General features: G+C 35.8%; 1 protein-coding gene across 2 annotated transcripts in view; it reads right to left on the bottom strand.

Annotated features, from left to right (window-relative positions):
* Positions 1-16,985, bottom strand: part of RAB28 (RAB28, member RAS oncogene family) — a 71,371-nt gene extending 54,386 nt beyond the window's left edge. For both annotated transcript variants that reach the window (XM_070411173.1, XM_070411182.1), the window contains exons 1-3: positions 16,730-16,985; positions 12,156-12,252; positions 6,739-6,827 (exon numbers count right to left, since the gene is read on the bottom strand). In XM_070411173.1, coding sequence (XP_070267274.1) covers positions 6,739-6,827; positions 12,156-12,252; positions 16,730-16,804 — 261 coding nt within the window. In that variant the 5' untranslated portion in view covers positions 16,805-16,985. The remainder of the gene's footprint in view (positions 1-6,738; positions 6,828-12,155; positions 12,253-16,729) is intronic.
* Between the last annotated feature and the right edge of the window lie 247 nt (positions 16,986-17,232).

Here is a 17,232-nt window from a genome sequence, read left to right as displayed (position 1 = left end):
ACATGCAAGAAAATGAAACTAGACCACCAACTTACACCATACACAAAAATAAACTCAAAATGGATAAAGGACTTAAATATACGACGAGAAACCATAAAAATACTAGAAGAATCCAACGGCAACAAAATCTCAGACATATGCCGAAGCAACTTCTTCACCGATACAGATCCTAGGGCATTAGAAACTAAAGAGAAAATAAACAAATGGGACTACATCAAAATAAAAAGCTTTTGCACAGCAAAAGAAACCATCAACAAAACAACAAGAAAGCCCACTACATGGGAGAACATATTTGCCAATGTTATTACTGATAAGGGTTTAATCTCCAACATTTATAGGGAACTCATACAACTCAACAAAAGGAAGATAAACAATCCAATCAAAAAATGGGCAAAGGACCTAAATAGACACCTTTCAAAAGAGGACATTCAGAAAGCCAAGAGACATATGAAAACATGCTCAAAGTCACTAATCATCTGAGAGATGCAAATCAAAACAACAATGAGGTACCATCTCACACCTGTCAGAATGGCTATCATCAACAAATCAACAAAGTGCTGGAGAGGATGTGGAGAAAAAGGAACCCTCATGCACTGCTGGTGGGAATGCACACTGGTGCAGCCACTATGGAAGACAGTATGGAGTTTCCTCAAAAAACTAAAAATGGAACTCCCATTTGACCCAGTGATCCCACTTCTAGGAATATATCCCTAGAAAACAGAAACACCAATCAGAAAGGATCTATGCACCCCTATGTTCATAGCAGCACAATTCACCATAGCTAAGATCTGGAAACAGCCTAAGTGCCCATCAGTAGATGAGTGGATTAGAAAACTGTGGTACATCTACACAATGGAATACTATGCTGCTGTAAGAAAGAAGGAACTCTTACCATTTGCCACAGCATGGATGGAACTGGAGAGCGTTATGCTAAGTGAAATAAGCCAGTCAATGAAGGAAAAATACCACATGATCTCACCCATTTATGGATAATAAAGACCATAATAAACTTTTGAACAAAAATAGATACAGAGGCAGAGCTGCCTCGAACAGACTGTCGAACTACAGCGGGAAGGCCGGGGAGGGTTGGGGGGCAGGAGGGGCGGGTAAGAGATCAACCGAAGGACTTGTATGCATGCATATAAGCATAACCAATGGACATAAGACACTGGGGGGTAGGGGAGGCCGGGGGATTGTCAAGGGCGGGGGGGAAAAAAAAGGAGACATATGTAATACTTCTCTGTAATACTTTAAGCAATAAAAAGAAAAAGAAAAAAAAAACTTTTGAAATAGAGCAATAATAGTGCTTACCGGAAAGTGTATAGCACTGAATGTATATATTAGAAAAGAAGAAATATCAATAGCCTGAGCTTCCACTTTAGAAACTAAGGAAGAAGAGCAACTTAAGCCTAATGCAAGCAGAAAAACTAAATAATAAAAATTACCTAGAGATCAATAAAACTGAAAAGAGGAAAACAATAAATAAAATGAATAAAACCAAAAGCTGGTAACTCTCTAGCCAAGTTAACCAAAAAGGGAGGTATAGAAAAGAGACAAATTAATAAAGGGTATCACTACTGATCCCATAGACCTTAAAAGGATAATAAAGGACTATAAGCAACTCTATGGCTAAAATTTGACAACTTAAATGAAATGGACCATTTCTTTAAAAGACACAAACTACCAAAATCATATAAGCAGACACTGACTCCCAGGGCCTCTGCCCACCAGCTTCAGCACACCAAAGCCAGACCTCTAAGTACTCATCTTTTTGGGAGTCTATACACGCACCTCAAAGCCCTAAGTCTCTCACCACATGGATCAATCCAGACCTCCTCTGACTCCTTCCAGAATTCTATCAGAATCTTCTCAGCCAAAAGAAAATACAACTCCCTCACAAATCCAACACATCTTGGTAACAACTAAAATCTGGAAAGAATCAACTGGGGATACTGGAAATAATTTTCTTGGTAATCTTGTAGATATCTAAACCCATCACCATGTGTCATGTCCCTGGTACCCTCTTTTACCACCCATCCACCCACTATTCATCCTTTTCCTATGTCTTTATCCCCTTACTACCCTGTGCTTCCTCTTCCCAATTTTCTGAGCTTCCACTTTAGAAACTAAGGAAGAAGAGCAACTTAAGCCCATAAGTTGGGCTTATGGGCTCCTCTTCTTCCCAAATATTTCTGCCATGACTTTTGGAAATCAGATTTCAAGTTTAATAAATCCTGCTATATTTTCAAATTTTTCAACACTAATTTCCTCCATTTTCTATATCTTAACATCTCTTTCTCCCCTGCAATTCCCTTTTCTTTGTAAACCTCAAGACGTTTAGTAAATATTATATAAAATTACTTCATATAGTATTTTGTTTTCATCTATTTCACTTATCACCATATCTAATAAGCATGATGAGTCAGTAAATCAAATGGATACCATTTGCAAAGGAATAACTGGTAGGAGTCCTGAAGAAACAAACACTGGTGGAAACACAACAGTCTTAGAAGGTATTTCATAGATTTATTTCTAAATTTTATAAGGCACCGTACACACACAATTTAACCTTCCCTAAAATGAAAAGTTCCCTATTCTCAAAATGCAGGTGATTTTTCTCCCTGGTTTGTATGACAAATAATGTACTTTAGTTTTTAATTATATATAGAAATAAATCATGTAGATATACAATAGTCATAACAACATATACTTTGAAATAAGTACAGTCTGTAAGAAGAAATAGCAAAGCAAGAGAGGTCTGCAAATATAATTAGATATAAGTTGGCAAAAATCCAACTAAAAATTTCATAACAAAAGATAGTAGAGGGGCTCAGGGAATCCCACTTTCAGATGTGATCTCTCCTCAGTTGTCATACCAATACCAAATCCTTTGTTGGTGGTTAACAGGCTGGCTCATCTGTGTGGGGCACTGGCACACAATAGTAGTTATGTTCTAACTCACAAATGACTATACTTCATTGAGCTTATGCTCAGTAGGGCAGTGTTTGCTAACCACTTAGATTCCAGGATGGAAAGAGCTACAAAAATGAAACATGCAGTTCTTCTCTGAGGTTTGTTATTAGCCTCTGTTAGCCACAGGTTACAAGGCACTAAACACTACGCACTGTGTGTTTGCTTGTAACCACTATGAAAAATAGTCTATAACATCTTTCTGAAGACTCCTAGAAAAATTTAAGGCAATTCTAAACCTGGGAATTTAACTGGGATATACTTCAATTCTTAGAACAGTTCTTGTCAAAATATCCCACTAATTCTTTCTTGGGTGTCAATTCAATTTTGTTTCACACAATACTATTCAACAGACTATTTATTACTAAAGTTTAATGCTACTGGCAGGGGCGGGGAGGAGTGAAGAAGATAAAATAATCAGTTTTATTTGAAACTAAATCAATTTCCAAACAACAAATAAGCTTCTTCATGGATGTTTTAAAAAGCTTTTAAAAAAAAAGATTCACTAACTTAATAGCTCTGATGGTTTTAAGATAATTATTTTTATACCCAATATATAAACTAGAGAATCTAAAATAAAATCCTAATAATACATTAAATTGATGTCCTCAAAACAGTTCATCAAAACATTACTTATGAAGAGTTCTATCCTGTAACGTGTGTGCTAAAATATAAAGTATTCATGAGATAGGTAACAGATAGCATCAACAACTCTAGAAACAATATTGATCCACTTTGAAGAATAATTATATGATATAATATAAAGTTAAGTATATTTAAATGCTACTAGAATTATTTGAAAGTATTGTTCTTGAAAAGTAACATTTCCCCTAATTTATGGTAGTGAATTGTAGTTAGAGCTTCTCTGACCTGGATAAAAAATTTACACATATTTTAACAAGAAACTACTAGTAAATGCACTTTATATATTTTACATAGCATTTAATTTAAAATCTCTGGAAAGAAGAGAAAATTTATTATATTATCATTAATTTATGACAATTCATTTTATCATCTCAGAATTACTAGTTTCCTGAGACACTCTCATGCAAATGTTAATGGACCTCTCAGAAATACTATATTATATTGTTGTTTAATAAAACATGGTATATGCTCAAAACATTCACAGAAATTGTAAAATATAAATAAGACACCATCAAAGAGAAAAAAGACCACCTTCAAAATAGAAATCTTAAATAACAAGTTCTAAAAAATATATAGCATTCTCTTCCTCCCAAGATATGAGGTGAATTAGAAGAGAATAGAGAAATTTTACTAACCTCAAGTACTCTCAAAAAAGGTGGAAATTTCTGAAATTTCTACAAATTTGCCCACGATGCCTACTAATTATAAGCAGGTATGTAATAGTATAAAACATACACTGTACAAAAGATGATGTGAGGGGATGTCATACATTATGAATGTACCAAATGCCACTAATTATATACTTTAAAATGGTTCATGCTATATTACGTGAATTTCACATTAATATTAATTTTTATATAATACCATAATTGTATAACATTAACAAACTTTAAATAATTTAAGTATATCAAATAATAAGTTTTAATGACTTTGCATATGGTAAAATTAAAAGATTTCCAATACATGAGTGTAATATTTCCCTGTTTTTAATTAATTAATTAATTAATTAAATTTTATATTATTTTCGCTGAGATGCATAAAATCTTCCTGTTCTCCACTAACTCTAGCTACATCTATAAAACATAAAGATTTTATTTGACACTCAGAATCAAATATCATAAGAAGCTTGACTAATCTAATTTTCTTTTTTTCTTTTTAATCCAATATGTGTCCTTGAAGATAGATCTTAATGGAGCAAAGTGGATAGAGATTTTTATTTTCAAATCCCATTTTACCAACTATGTGAAACAAGGACTGTTGATTTCCACAAATCTCTGTTCAGCAATTTTTTTTAGCTTAATATCCACTTTAAACATAATCAGTTTAAAACAAAAAATTAAACAACAATAAAGACAGAAACCAAAACCTGAGATGTACCTTTTAAGGGAAAAATAAACATGCATAAAGTACCAAGTCATATGGTCACAAGAGAAAATGTTAAGTGAGCAGGAAGGCTTTTCAGAAGACAAAGAACAATCTATCTATATATATAAAATCCTAAGCGACTGTTCAACCATTCAACCAGTCATAATGATGTGCACTGACCACCAGGGGGCAGACGCTCAATGCAGGAGCTGCCCCCTGGTGGTCAGTGCACTCCCACAGATGGGCACCAGATGCGGGGCTCACAGTTGGCGTGCGCTGCTGCAGTAGTGCGAGCCTCTCCCATGGACACTCCCCCTGCATGCCCTTCCCCCATTTGGACCAGGACTGGGATTGGGACCAGCATCAGGACTGACTGGGTGCAAGGCCACGGCCGCTTCTCGGTCATGGGCACACCGGTATCTCCCTAGGACGGGCGCACGGAGACCGCAGCGGAGCAGCAGCAAGCCTACTCAGCAGCAGCAGCAGCAGCAGCAGCAGCAGCAGACACAGCAGAGCCAGGATGAGCAATAGCAGCGCAGTGCCCAGCCTGGGTTTGGGCTCCTCCCCAGTCGCCTGCCACTTCACACACTACTACATCCCTCAGGGGATGTTGGACTGCTGGTTTCAGCCTAATCCCCACAGGAGGGACCCCACCGGTGCACAAATCCATGCACCGGGCCTCTAGTATAGAAGAAAAGGCAAAGAAGAAAGAGTTCTAAGAACCCAATCAATGTATCAATCATATAAAAAGCAAAAGTAGGGCCTTTATACATGATCAGAACCATATGAGCCTCATTTATGTTAAAAAATAATTCAGAGAATCTCTTTTTCATCAAAAATTAAAGTAATGGTATTTAACAATCATCAAACTTCATGAAGAAGAGTGCTTAACATTATCTGTCTTCATATTCTAGATTCATTTCTTATAGGCAACATAGTTCTACATAACCAAGTTCTTATTATCCCACTAAAAACATCAAACTCCTCCCAGTGCCCAAGATGATGTAAAGGAGACACACTAATTAAAAGTGGAAGAAAAAGCAAAAATTAATAGCATGTCCATAATTAACTTTTTAAAGTATACTACTACCATGCACATTCCCTATTTGTACAATATTTTAATTTAAAAACATGTCTATATAAACTCATGTTGCCAAATAATTTTTGTTATATAATATATACATTTTCTTCTGAAAAGACATCATTATCATGTTAAAATATTATATGTGCTTCATATATATAATTAGTCATACTTAGTTTTCTGATATAATATAGCGATATATCTATTAAATCTGGAGAACTATAAATATTTAGCAGACTAGTTCATATAACAAAAATATAGACATACAAATATGCTTTTTGTCCTCATAATTTAAATGAAATGAAATTTTCCCTTTCTATATTTTTCATTCATTCAGCTTATATATTTTGAAAGTTTTCACTATTCTGAAGTCAGCTAATAAATATCACGGTAACAATTATCACTACATTTATTCAACTGCTGATAATAATATCATGTAATATAAGTAGCATATGAAAGCAATTAGAGTCACAGCAGTTCCTTGATCCAAATCATTCCAAACAATTTGGGAAGGATGAAACCAAAGGATTAGCACAAATATAAATTTAGTTTCTCTACATATCAAATAGAAATCATGTCCAAAAAAAGTGTGTGTATGTGTGTGTGTGTACCCAGTTAAGTGTGTTTGTGAGAAGAGTATTTTCAGTATCAGAATAATCACAGGATTCATGTCATACCTGGGCTCCATAGATATATTTATCCAACATCTTGCCTCCTATTGTCTGCCCTCCTATATCCCAAACTTGAAGTGTAACATTCAAGTTTCCTAAAATAAGGAAAACAAAAAAGGAAAATAAAAGAATACAAAAAAGTTAAGTAACAATGTAACAACTGAATCCAGTTTCACAGAACATTAAATCACAATCATAAACTCTGAACCTAATTTGCCTTTTATTACACAGACTCATGTAGTCAGATATTCGAAAGTATAAAGTAATGTTATCAAAAGAAATCATAGTGGAAATTTAGGCTTATACTTTTACCCCATTTCCATGGAACCACATTTATAATTACCTTTAAAACAAAAGAAAACAAAGAAAGCATTAATTCATAAATTTCTTAAATCTTTTTTTTAAATATATTTTTCTTGATTTCAGAGAGGAAGGGACAGGAAGAGAGAGATAGAAACATCAATGGTGAGAGAGAATCATTGATTGGCTGCCTCATTCATGCCCCACACTGGGGATAGAGCCCAAAACCAGGCATGTCCTTGGCCGGAATCGAACCTGGGACCCTTCAGTCCGCAGGCCAACGCTCTACTCACTGAACCAAACTGGCTAGGGCAAATTTCTTAAATCTTAAAAAAATTTTCTTAACAGAAAGTAGAACAATATAGTATTTGAACCTGGAACAAGAAAGATACTTTAAAAATCAAAATTGAATTTTATATACTAACCTACCCTATTGCACATAATGAATTTTACTGTTAAGTTCCATACTCTAAAGATTCTAAAGCCCACAGAATGATAATAGACAACAAAATGAATCCATAGTTTCAACTCGAATAAATTTTTTAAATTTGAATGTCAGCTATTATATGCAATAGTAAACATAATAAAAAAAATACATGTTTTCAAATTTAACTTATAAAATACAAACACAATCGATTACCCTCTTCAGAAGTGAGGTAGGGTACATACTGCATGTATCACTAAATATGATGCATTTATACCTGTTCAAAGCATTTCCATTGAAACAAATTATATGTACTTCAAAGCCTTCATAAAATCGGCTTTATAATGCTTCTTCCATGCACAAACATTATAAAAATACAAATCAATCTTTAAAATTTTGTAGTTCATTTTGCAAATTATTGATAAGCTACTCTCTTTAATCAATACAATTAATGACTAGAAAAAGACCATGTTCAATATGCTTTGTAGTTTAACATTTCAAACTATTTCTTCTAATAAAACTATGCAGTTTTCTCCAAAGGTAGGCAAAATTTCAGTATCTTCAAAATGAGTTCCCTCACCAAAAATGTATCTTCCTGAAAAATTTGCAAATCAGAAAAACTCAAAATAAAAACTTAGAAACTAAAAAAATGGTCTCACCTCAAACACACACACAAAAAAAAAGAAGAGAAAAGGACTATAAAATATATGAATTTTTATACTAATGTAAAACATTAAAATTGGAAAATGTTAAACCATTCAACTTTACAACTGAAAGGAAAGCACAACACTGGACTAACCAGCCAAGTTTTGCCCTTAACTCTGAGTTTTGTTGGGTGTTGGGTATGCATTACAATCTTTCCATTATTTGGATGTAGGTCTGTTCATCTGCCAACATGCAGAGGATTTACATGAGGAACTTCCATTAGCATTAATGAGAGCTACTGAAGTTTATCACCTGTCATCATTCCCACATACACTCACTTTCGACGTTCACAGAGTAATGACAGAAATGTTTTTAAGCTCTATGAATACGAAAACCAAAATGTCACAGACTAAGACTTGTCCAACAACTTGTAAAAACATAATTTCTTAAAAATCTAAATTTTTCAAAATTCGAAGCTGAACTCATTCCCCTATACTACTGTCTCAAATTAAGCAGGCAGGGCTAGCCATCATTAGAATTATATCAAATAATTTCAGAAGCCCTTAGGTAAACAGGCAGTATTCCACTCATTTTATTTGGAAAAACTCTTTACAATCAGTATCTAAAAATATTAATATTTTTACAGTAGGATTTTTGGCAACACTTAATAAAATACATCTACTCCCATTTTTTTCAAGGACAGTAAAACCTGTCACTTAACTTCATATGAAGATATACTAAGCCTTTTTCCTTTAAGTTCTGATATTCAGGTCCTATCTGAATTAAGTGTTGTGAATACTTCAACTATAACTTTAGGAACATGATCTTCATGACATGTTTTCAAATTCTGAGGACAATCACCTGAAGACTCTAAATCATTTATTCAACTATCTCCATCTAAGAGGTTTATACTGTATTTATGTGTTGAGGGTATTTTTTAAATCCATACCTTTCCGAATAAGCACTCTTTTGTGGTTGGCTTGTTTTTTTTAATATACATATTCTAGTGCTTCAGAAATAAAAACTGCTATGCATTACTGATAACCCATTAATATACAATGCTAGCAAAAGAACAAAGCAAAAAAGAAAATTTCTACTGCCATAACCTCAACAAATATTAACTTTTAGTTATTTCATATATCTAGAAATATAATTTTAATTGCCACATTTGAATTTGAGATTAACACATAAAAATAAAAATGAAATCACATAAACATGGAATTCAAATCAACATCACTTTAGTTTCTGCACACATAGACATGAAGTCTCCCAGTATATTTTCAAAATAGCATACCTATGAAGCTATATAAATAACTAATATTTAAATAATATTGCAAAATTTTTAAAAATCAAGAATCTATCTAATATAATTTTCTAATAAAAAAAACATTAAGAAAATTGCCAGCAATCTAATCCCAAATGCAAAATTGTACAAAATTCCTGCTCCTTTGTAAGAAAAGACATGTAACTAGAGAAAAAAATAAATAAATGAGGTGACAAAATACAGGTAAGTTTCTTTTGGTATGAATCAGAGCCACAAAGAGGATTCAACAGTGACCTTATAAAAGTACACTTGGTGCCTTGGTTAACCTTACTTAAAGTGCTGCATAGTCAAGATGGAACTAAAAACACAAGTCTGCCCACTTCTTGTACTAAAGACTTAGAAATCCTTTTCACAGTAGAACGCTGTTTACTGGACTGTACCCACAAGCTTCCTGAAAGTATTTTGACTAAGGCTCTTAAGAAGCTCTATCAGCAGAATCTCTGACTAACAGATAGACTATTTTAAGCAGTAAAATCTGCACAGTGGTTGCATCCAGACTATACAGCATACCAGATCATGAAATACACTAAAATGGATGAGTATTTGCAAAGTAATGACCTTGAAAACGTGCATGAAGAGAATGTGAATAGCTGGACAGGCGGTATTACGCCGCTAACAATCTGAATGGACATAAGAGTTACTGGAATACTAATAAATACTAGATTTGATTACTATGCTTCTTTACTATAAATCCCATAATGCTACCTGCAATGTTTTAGCAAAGGATACAAATATTGATCATACTATATTTAACAGTTACAATGAATTAAAATTAAGGTAATGTATATTAAGGATATACTATGACTTTGTAATTTACTTACCTTAATAGGTAAATTATTTCTTAATTTACCTATTACTTATATAAAATCAAGATACATTAAAACTATTTTTTCCTACTGAAATTTCTACCATAATGTCTACTTAATAGACATAAATCCAATTGCCTTTTCAAAAAAAAGGAAAATTCTGGAACTCTGCCCATCAAAATAAAACTGAATCAGGAAAATTAAAATATACATTCATTGAATATACATTTCCTAACATCATTTTTTAACCTAAGTACTTTCTAACTCTGAAATATTAAACTATACATTTGAATTTCAAAAATATCAAATATTTTTTGCAAAGTAATCAAAATTTAAAAATTGGTTAGTATTGTGCAACAGATCAGAAATCATCACATCTATCAAATATATAAAATGTCCAAAATTAGTCTTAAAATGTTTTTAATGTTTGAGTAGGTACTTGCTCCTTTATTTAAACCTCTGAACTAAAAAATCAGAAAAATTAAACAATATTAATGATACAGAAAGATGGTGTTTTTGCTAATGAGCATCAAAAGAACATAGTCAATAACTAAGTACATTCTGGGATTCCCTGTGTACGACTGGCACTTCTGAAAAAAACTGCTCTAAAAGTACGTTTTCAGCATGTATATTATGTGATAATGCATGTATTCTGCTAGTGACTGCTGTAAATATTATGAATGTAGCAGTAACCTACCCATAAGAGTGAGAATGATGAAAATAAAATGAGATTTTTGGTTTTGAATACATTAAAAGAAAATACAAGTGAAACTAAATATGCATACATTTCTCATTTAAACCTCTTGTTGAAAAATAACTCCATAATAGAATATTAGAATTCTTTTCTCATACTATGTCTTCTAATTTCTTTTTCTAAATACAGACCACCACAAAATATAAGAGCCTATTACTAGTAAGATTTGCAGAATACCTTAAATTACCAAGAGTTTTCATTAGCTGTTCCAGAACTCTCATGGAGAGCTGAGAGATGGGGTGCTTGAGAGGTTAAAATATTTTCATAATATTAGATTTTACTAAACCCTTTCCACTATCACTCATATCCCAGCATAGGATTCTGACACTACACTTGCAACTGTTTTTATTCAAATGGGTTTCCTCAGAGAGGAGAGGGATACACTAGTTTATAAGGCTAATCAAGATAAACTGCTTTTAATAAAATACTTTAAACATATAATTTAACCATCACAGTGAATGGACAGAAAATTTTAAAGCCCCAATTGTTCAGTAACTAACTTAAAACAGAAACCACTCTTTTTTTGTTATTATTTCCCTGTATTTCCCACAAAATGTGCTGCAACTGGCATCTAAATAGTTTCTTTGCATGGTGAACTGAAACATCTTGAATGCTCAAACTGTATTTTTATGAGTGCCTAGGGACCCTAAATTTTAGTGGTCTATTAAATGCCAGCAATTTCATGCTGCCTTGCATAAAACAGCATTCACATATTAGAGCACAGAAGTTCCATAGCTACATTATACTTCTGGTCCAACTTTCTCTCAAACAAAAAACTGAAGCAGAGGCTAATCAAAATAATATTTTAAAAAAATAATCCTTTCCAGTCTTTTCCATTTACTTTATACGGTATCTGTTGATAATAGTATAGCGTTTGATTTTTTAAAAATGTTTTAGAATTTTATAAGCAAGTATTGTTTATCCTCGAAAAATCTGTAGTAGTCAAAAATAGTAGGAGAGTAGAGAAGTATTCATATATAAACTTTATTCTCACACCATGGACAATGTCTTCATGGTAGATGCTGATGAAAATTAATCTCCCTAAATAAACAGACTGATTACACATATTTTCATGTAGAAGCAGCCCCAAAATTTATTTTACACATTTCTGCCTATGTCTCTTATTATAAAATATGCACAATTTTCTATATTAAACTTTTAGTCTCTTACCTGGCAATGTTATCCTTCTCAAAAAGAAATCCAGTCCTATAGTTTGTTTGTACTGTTTCCCAAAAGTTTCTTGAGCAAAACACGTAGCTAAGGAGGTCTAAAAAATTAATGCACATAATATCAAAATTAATGTCTTTGTTTTAGAAATTTAACATCACATCACTACTAAATCTTATTAAGTAATATTAATATTCATACTCCCATTAATCTAACAACTTTAAGCCGTTCTAATCAGTTTCAAGAGGAAGAGGAACTTAACAGGCCACCAGGTAAACTTCACTTGCCAACAGCTATCAGTGGAGACAACAAACTGCTAGATCTCTTTAAATCTGCAATGTCAAGCTCCTTTTCCTAGCTGGAAATTAGAATTTGAAATGTATCAACAGAGAAAACTAAAGCATCGTGATAAAAGATCTGAATCTTATATATCCATATATATCAGTTCAATTCAAATTTCAGAAAACTCTTAAGTTTCATTTTTGAGGTTAAATAATTTGAGTAGTTTGTGCCCTCAGCCAATAACAAAAAATGATTAAGGAGGGAAAAGACTGTTTATATAATTTCTTTTCTTCTCCCCCTCCCCACAAGAAAAGTATCATTAAATATCTAATCTGTCTCTATATTAAAGCTGTTAAATAAAAATAATTCTATAGAATAACTGATAATATATAGGCCTTAAATGAAAAAGTTGATAGTTTTAAATTAATATTAAGCAGGCAAAAATAAATGTTTTCTACCCATGAACCTTAAAAGTCATAAGAATATTATAACCAGAACAAATATATACAGTATCTACATTATTTTAAAAGCTCAAAAGTTGTATTCAAAATTCTAAGGTTTTACCATTTCTTATCAAAGCAAAAGAATAATTAATCATTCTGGTAACAAGTAAAATAAGTCAGCTTACAAGCTTTTTAAACATCTTAAATGCACTATTTATTTGTAAACTTTCCCAAATAGAAGAGAAAGACAGCTTCATGAAGATTTTATGCACTTCAAGACTCCCAAAGTTAAGGAAAAATGGCACTTTGGTTTGAAAAGTTAAAACTAGATGTCAACTCCTAAATATTTAAAATTAAGATAAAATTTCCTAGATAGCGCATTATAATTATGACATAAGTATAGCAGTGCAAAAGAAATTCTAATCAATTTCAATTCCTTTAAACAAAACAACCTAAAACTCCTTTTGACACAAGAAACATATTTCTCACAGAAATGGCAACTTGCATGCCTAGCTCCAATTCCTTTATAATAGTTAAATACTCAACATTCATAATAAATTTCGAAGACACTTGGTCAAATATTTACTGAGCACTACGAGAAAGATGTTCTGCTAGACAATGAGAAATAAACTCACTACACCAAAATGAAAATTCATTTGGCTTCCCTGAAGCATATAACAATACCATAAAAACTGAGAAATCAGAATTAAAAAGGTAAAGTACTCCTTTTAAACCCTTTTTTCACTTTAGACTTATTTATGCCATTGAACTTAATTCAGAACACAACTCATCTGTGAAGAAGCTCAGAGTTCTAGAGAAAAATAACTATCATCACTACTGCTACAGATATTTTAAAATGTTTAATACATGGATGGCTGAAATATTTTAAGTCAAAAAGAAACTCAGAGCATATGTAACATCAGCATAATGTCTTTTAAGGTAATTTTTCACTTTAAGATTCTCAAAGTTCAATGTTTTTATACTAATGAATATTCAGAACAATTCTAAGGTTCTTTTCTTAGAAACTTCTACCCACACTTTTGAGGCAAAATTAGGGTTTCAAGTGAAATGAAGTATAATCTATCAAGAGTACCGGTCATTGGGCACACAAAATATTAGAACGGATTCTTGTTTCATCTCCGGACACTTTATTATAATTACTATAAAATTAAACAGGATCAACCAAACCAATGGGAGGCACTTCCTCCTCAATTATGTAGTCTTTATACTATTTTTCAGATCCAATAATTTCTCACACATCATTGTATAAATATGGGTCTTAAACAAGTATAAAGTGAGCAACCATCTACCATATCTGAAATATTTCATCTCATTCTGTGGGGTTTTTGTTTGTGTTATGGTTTGGTGAACATTTTGCCAACAATTTTTAACCACACTACACTTACTAATACTGAAAAGACATCATAAAGAATGTTTTGCCTTAAAAAAATCTTTAAAAATATGCAATGAAATCAAAAGTGAGAATCAAAACAGGAAAGAGGTAGAAACGTGTGTTACTAGGGGGAGGAGCTAAATTTCTCTTGGATAGACTGTGGGTGGTGATCTCAATCTATTCTCTCAGTATGTATCAAAATGCTCTGAGTTAGAACTAGCAGATACACTCATGCTAGAAAAAAATGGCCAGGAGTTAAAGCAAGATACAAATTAGAATGAACGAGAGGCTGAGTTCATAAAAGAAAAGGACGTAAAATGGCAATGTTAGTAGCTGCCAATAATTTGAGAACTGAGTAGGGTATGGAGAAAAAAACTTGATACATGAATAATGATAAAAGGTTAGGTTTCTGATGCTTGTATCTGAAAACTTTGGACCAAAAAACTCTTACAGTTTAAAAATAGATGATTCAAGATGTTGAAAACTAAGTCAAAACACCATAATGAATATCACTGTTATCCTTTGAAGCAGAATGATAGTCCTTCCACAATACAGAAGGGAGAAAATATGCTTTGTCCTACACAAAATTTTAGACAGAGATGAAAAACCATAATTATTCATACTAAATTAACAAGAGGAACACATGTATAACAGGCTAAATGAAAAACCTAAATACAGAATTATGAACAAATTTCAACTGAATAATACACCTATGATAATAGATAAATACTGGGAGAAATAAATAAAAGTTTAAAGAATTATGATAGAATGTAGGATAATGGGCAATTTTTTGTCTTTACAAGTGTATTAGTGTTATAGATTGTCATTACAATTTTAAACAGGAAATAAATTATTTGACTGTAAAAAATGTAAAATGAAAAATTACAAAGCTTTCAAAAGAAAATATGAAGAATGAGAAAACTAAAATGTAACCTAGATTTTTATTGAATAACGGTGTTAGAAACAATGCTAACTGGTTTCAATTCATACATTCAAAAAGTTGTTTGAAGTGTACAAAAACTCCTATAATTAATACTTTATAACGAAAAGTGATCCCAAGTTCTTCTCATCCCCAAAATGCTTAAGGCAACAGCATATTTAGTGGTTTTTCCTCGGCAGTAAAAATCAGTAACAAATACAAAAGGCAAGAAATAAATTAACAGAATTCTCCAAATTCTGCACATGAGTGACACGTTTCCCACGGGCCCTGGGAACCCAAAGCACAGAACCAAAGACACGGACACCAGGGTCCAAACCATGCCGGGAGCACGGAACTGTGAGGACGAACGTGGGAAGCTGGTGCTGATAACCTGAAGGCTCTGGCTGGGGGCCGGGAGGGGAGAAGAAAGGAGACAAACTCGAGCGGTATTCCCAGCAACAGTGTCGGCGCCTCGGGCAGAAGCGACAGGTGCGATGGCACCCGGCAGAGACCCTCCCCTTCCTTTAGGGAAGAAGCGGGGGCGGTCACAGACCCCTTGGAGCTCTCCAAAGAGCAAACACCGGGCGATGTTTATTCCATTTCAGTAGCTCCACAGCGTTGGGTTACAAACTCCCGGCCTGGCCTCGGGCGGGCGTCCGTCTAGGGACCGGCCGCCGCCGAATATTCCCACGCCCTGGCTCCCATTCATTCAACCGAGCCTCGCGGAAGGCTCGACTTCCGGGCAAGGACCCCCTGGGTCACGCTAACAGCTCTCCCCGCAGCAACCAGCCCCTAAGAGGAAGGAGCTCAGCAGGGATTTGGGGGATGAATGCTTGAGCTGACAGGTGCTGTCCTGGAAAGAGAGAGGAGCGGGCATGATGCTGGGAAACAGCAACTAACGCTGATGGAGTGCACACTGCGTGCTGGGAGCTGGTTGTGGCTTTTCACGTGGAGTGTGCACTTGCACGCTTCGGGCTGGGAGGTGACCCCCGTGCGTCCACCCACCCCCCACCCCCGCCCCGCCGCGCGCGCCCCCCTTACAGAGGAAGCACGACCAGGTGAGCAATTTGCCCTCCGAGGACCTGACCAGTCAGTGATTCTGAGGGATCGTATTCCAGAGCCACGCTCGTGGGAGCCCCCGGGGGAGTAAGTGGAGGCGTCGGGCACGGGAAGGGGGAGGGGGAGCGAAGTGTGACCTGAACTAAGGGAAGAGATGCGCCGCTCGGGCCAGATCCCTGCCCATCACTAGACGGAGGCTGGATAGCTTCCTGGGGAGGCGAGGCCGGCGGAGTCTGGAAGGACAAGCAGGAGTGCGCGCTGCATCGGGGGGCTGAGAAGTGACCTTTTTAAATAGGTATCATTTCAGGGGAGGGTGGGACGCTCTCGCCAGCCATTACCAAGCGCCTGCTTCGTGCCCGGCCCCAGGCCACGACCTGGCGGGCCCGGGCCCGAGGCCCCAGGGCGGCGGGGAGGAGGCTGCGGGATCCAGGGCCGCGCCAGGGGCCTGCAGGCGAGGACGGCGAGCCCGCCCCGGACTGACCTTCCCGGAGGTGCCGTCCCCCAGCACGACGATTTTCAGTTGCCGGTCCTGGCTCTCCTCCTCAGAGTCCGACATGCTGTCCCGGGAACCAGGTCTGCCTCCCCCCACCCCCCGAGGCCGAGGGAGGAAGGGCAGGAGGGGGCTCCGGGGGCGGGGAGAGGAGGAAGGGCGGCAGTGGGAGCAGAACCCCCCGCCCGGGTGCCTGAGCCACCACCGGAGAAATCCGCGCAAATCACTCGCCGGGCGCCATCTTGCCCGCTCTGCCGCCCCCCTCCGCGGGGCCACGCCCCCTTCGCGTGACGTCGACGCGCCCCCCCAGCGTCAGCGCCGGCCGAGCCGGCCCATTCGCGGGCCTGGGATGGGCGCGACGTTCGAGGCGAGCAGCCAGACCGCGGCGTTACCCTCGCAGGGACCACAGGCGATGGAGGGGGAGTGAATCACCCAAACGAGGCAGGAAAATGGGAACCGAGTACCTCGCAGATGTTCTATCAAATTCTCTTGTA

Source organism: Myotis yumanensis, unplaced genomic scaffold (assembly GCF_028538775.1).
Source record: "Myotis yumanensis isolate MYYU_CA2020_CCGP unplaced genomic scaffold, mMyoYum1.0.hap1 SCAF_1, whole genome shotgun sequence".
In the NCBI taxonomy this organism is placed as follows: domain Eukaryota; kingdom Metazoa; phylum Chordata; class Mammalia; order Chiroptera; family Vespertilionidae; genus Myotis; species Myotis yumanensis.
The sequence above is the reverse complement of the archived record's forward strand: the minus strand, read 5'-3'. Positions and strand labels throughout refer to the sequence as shown.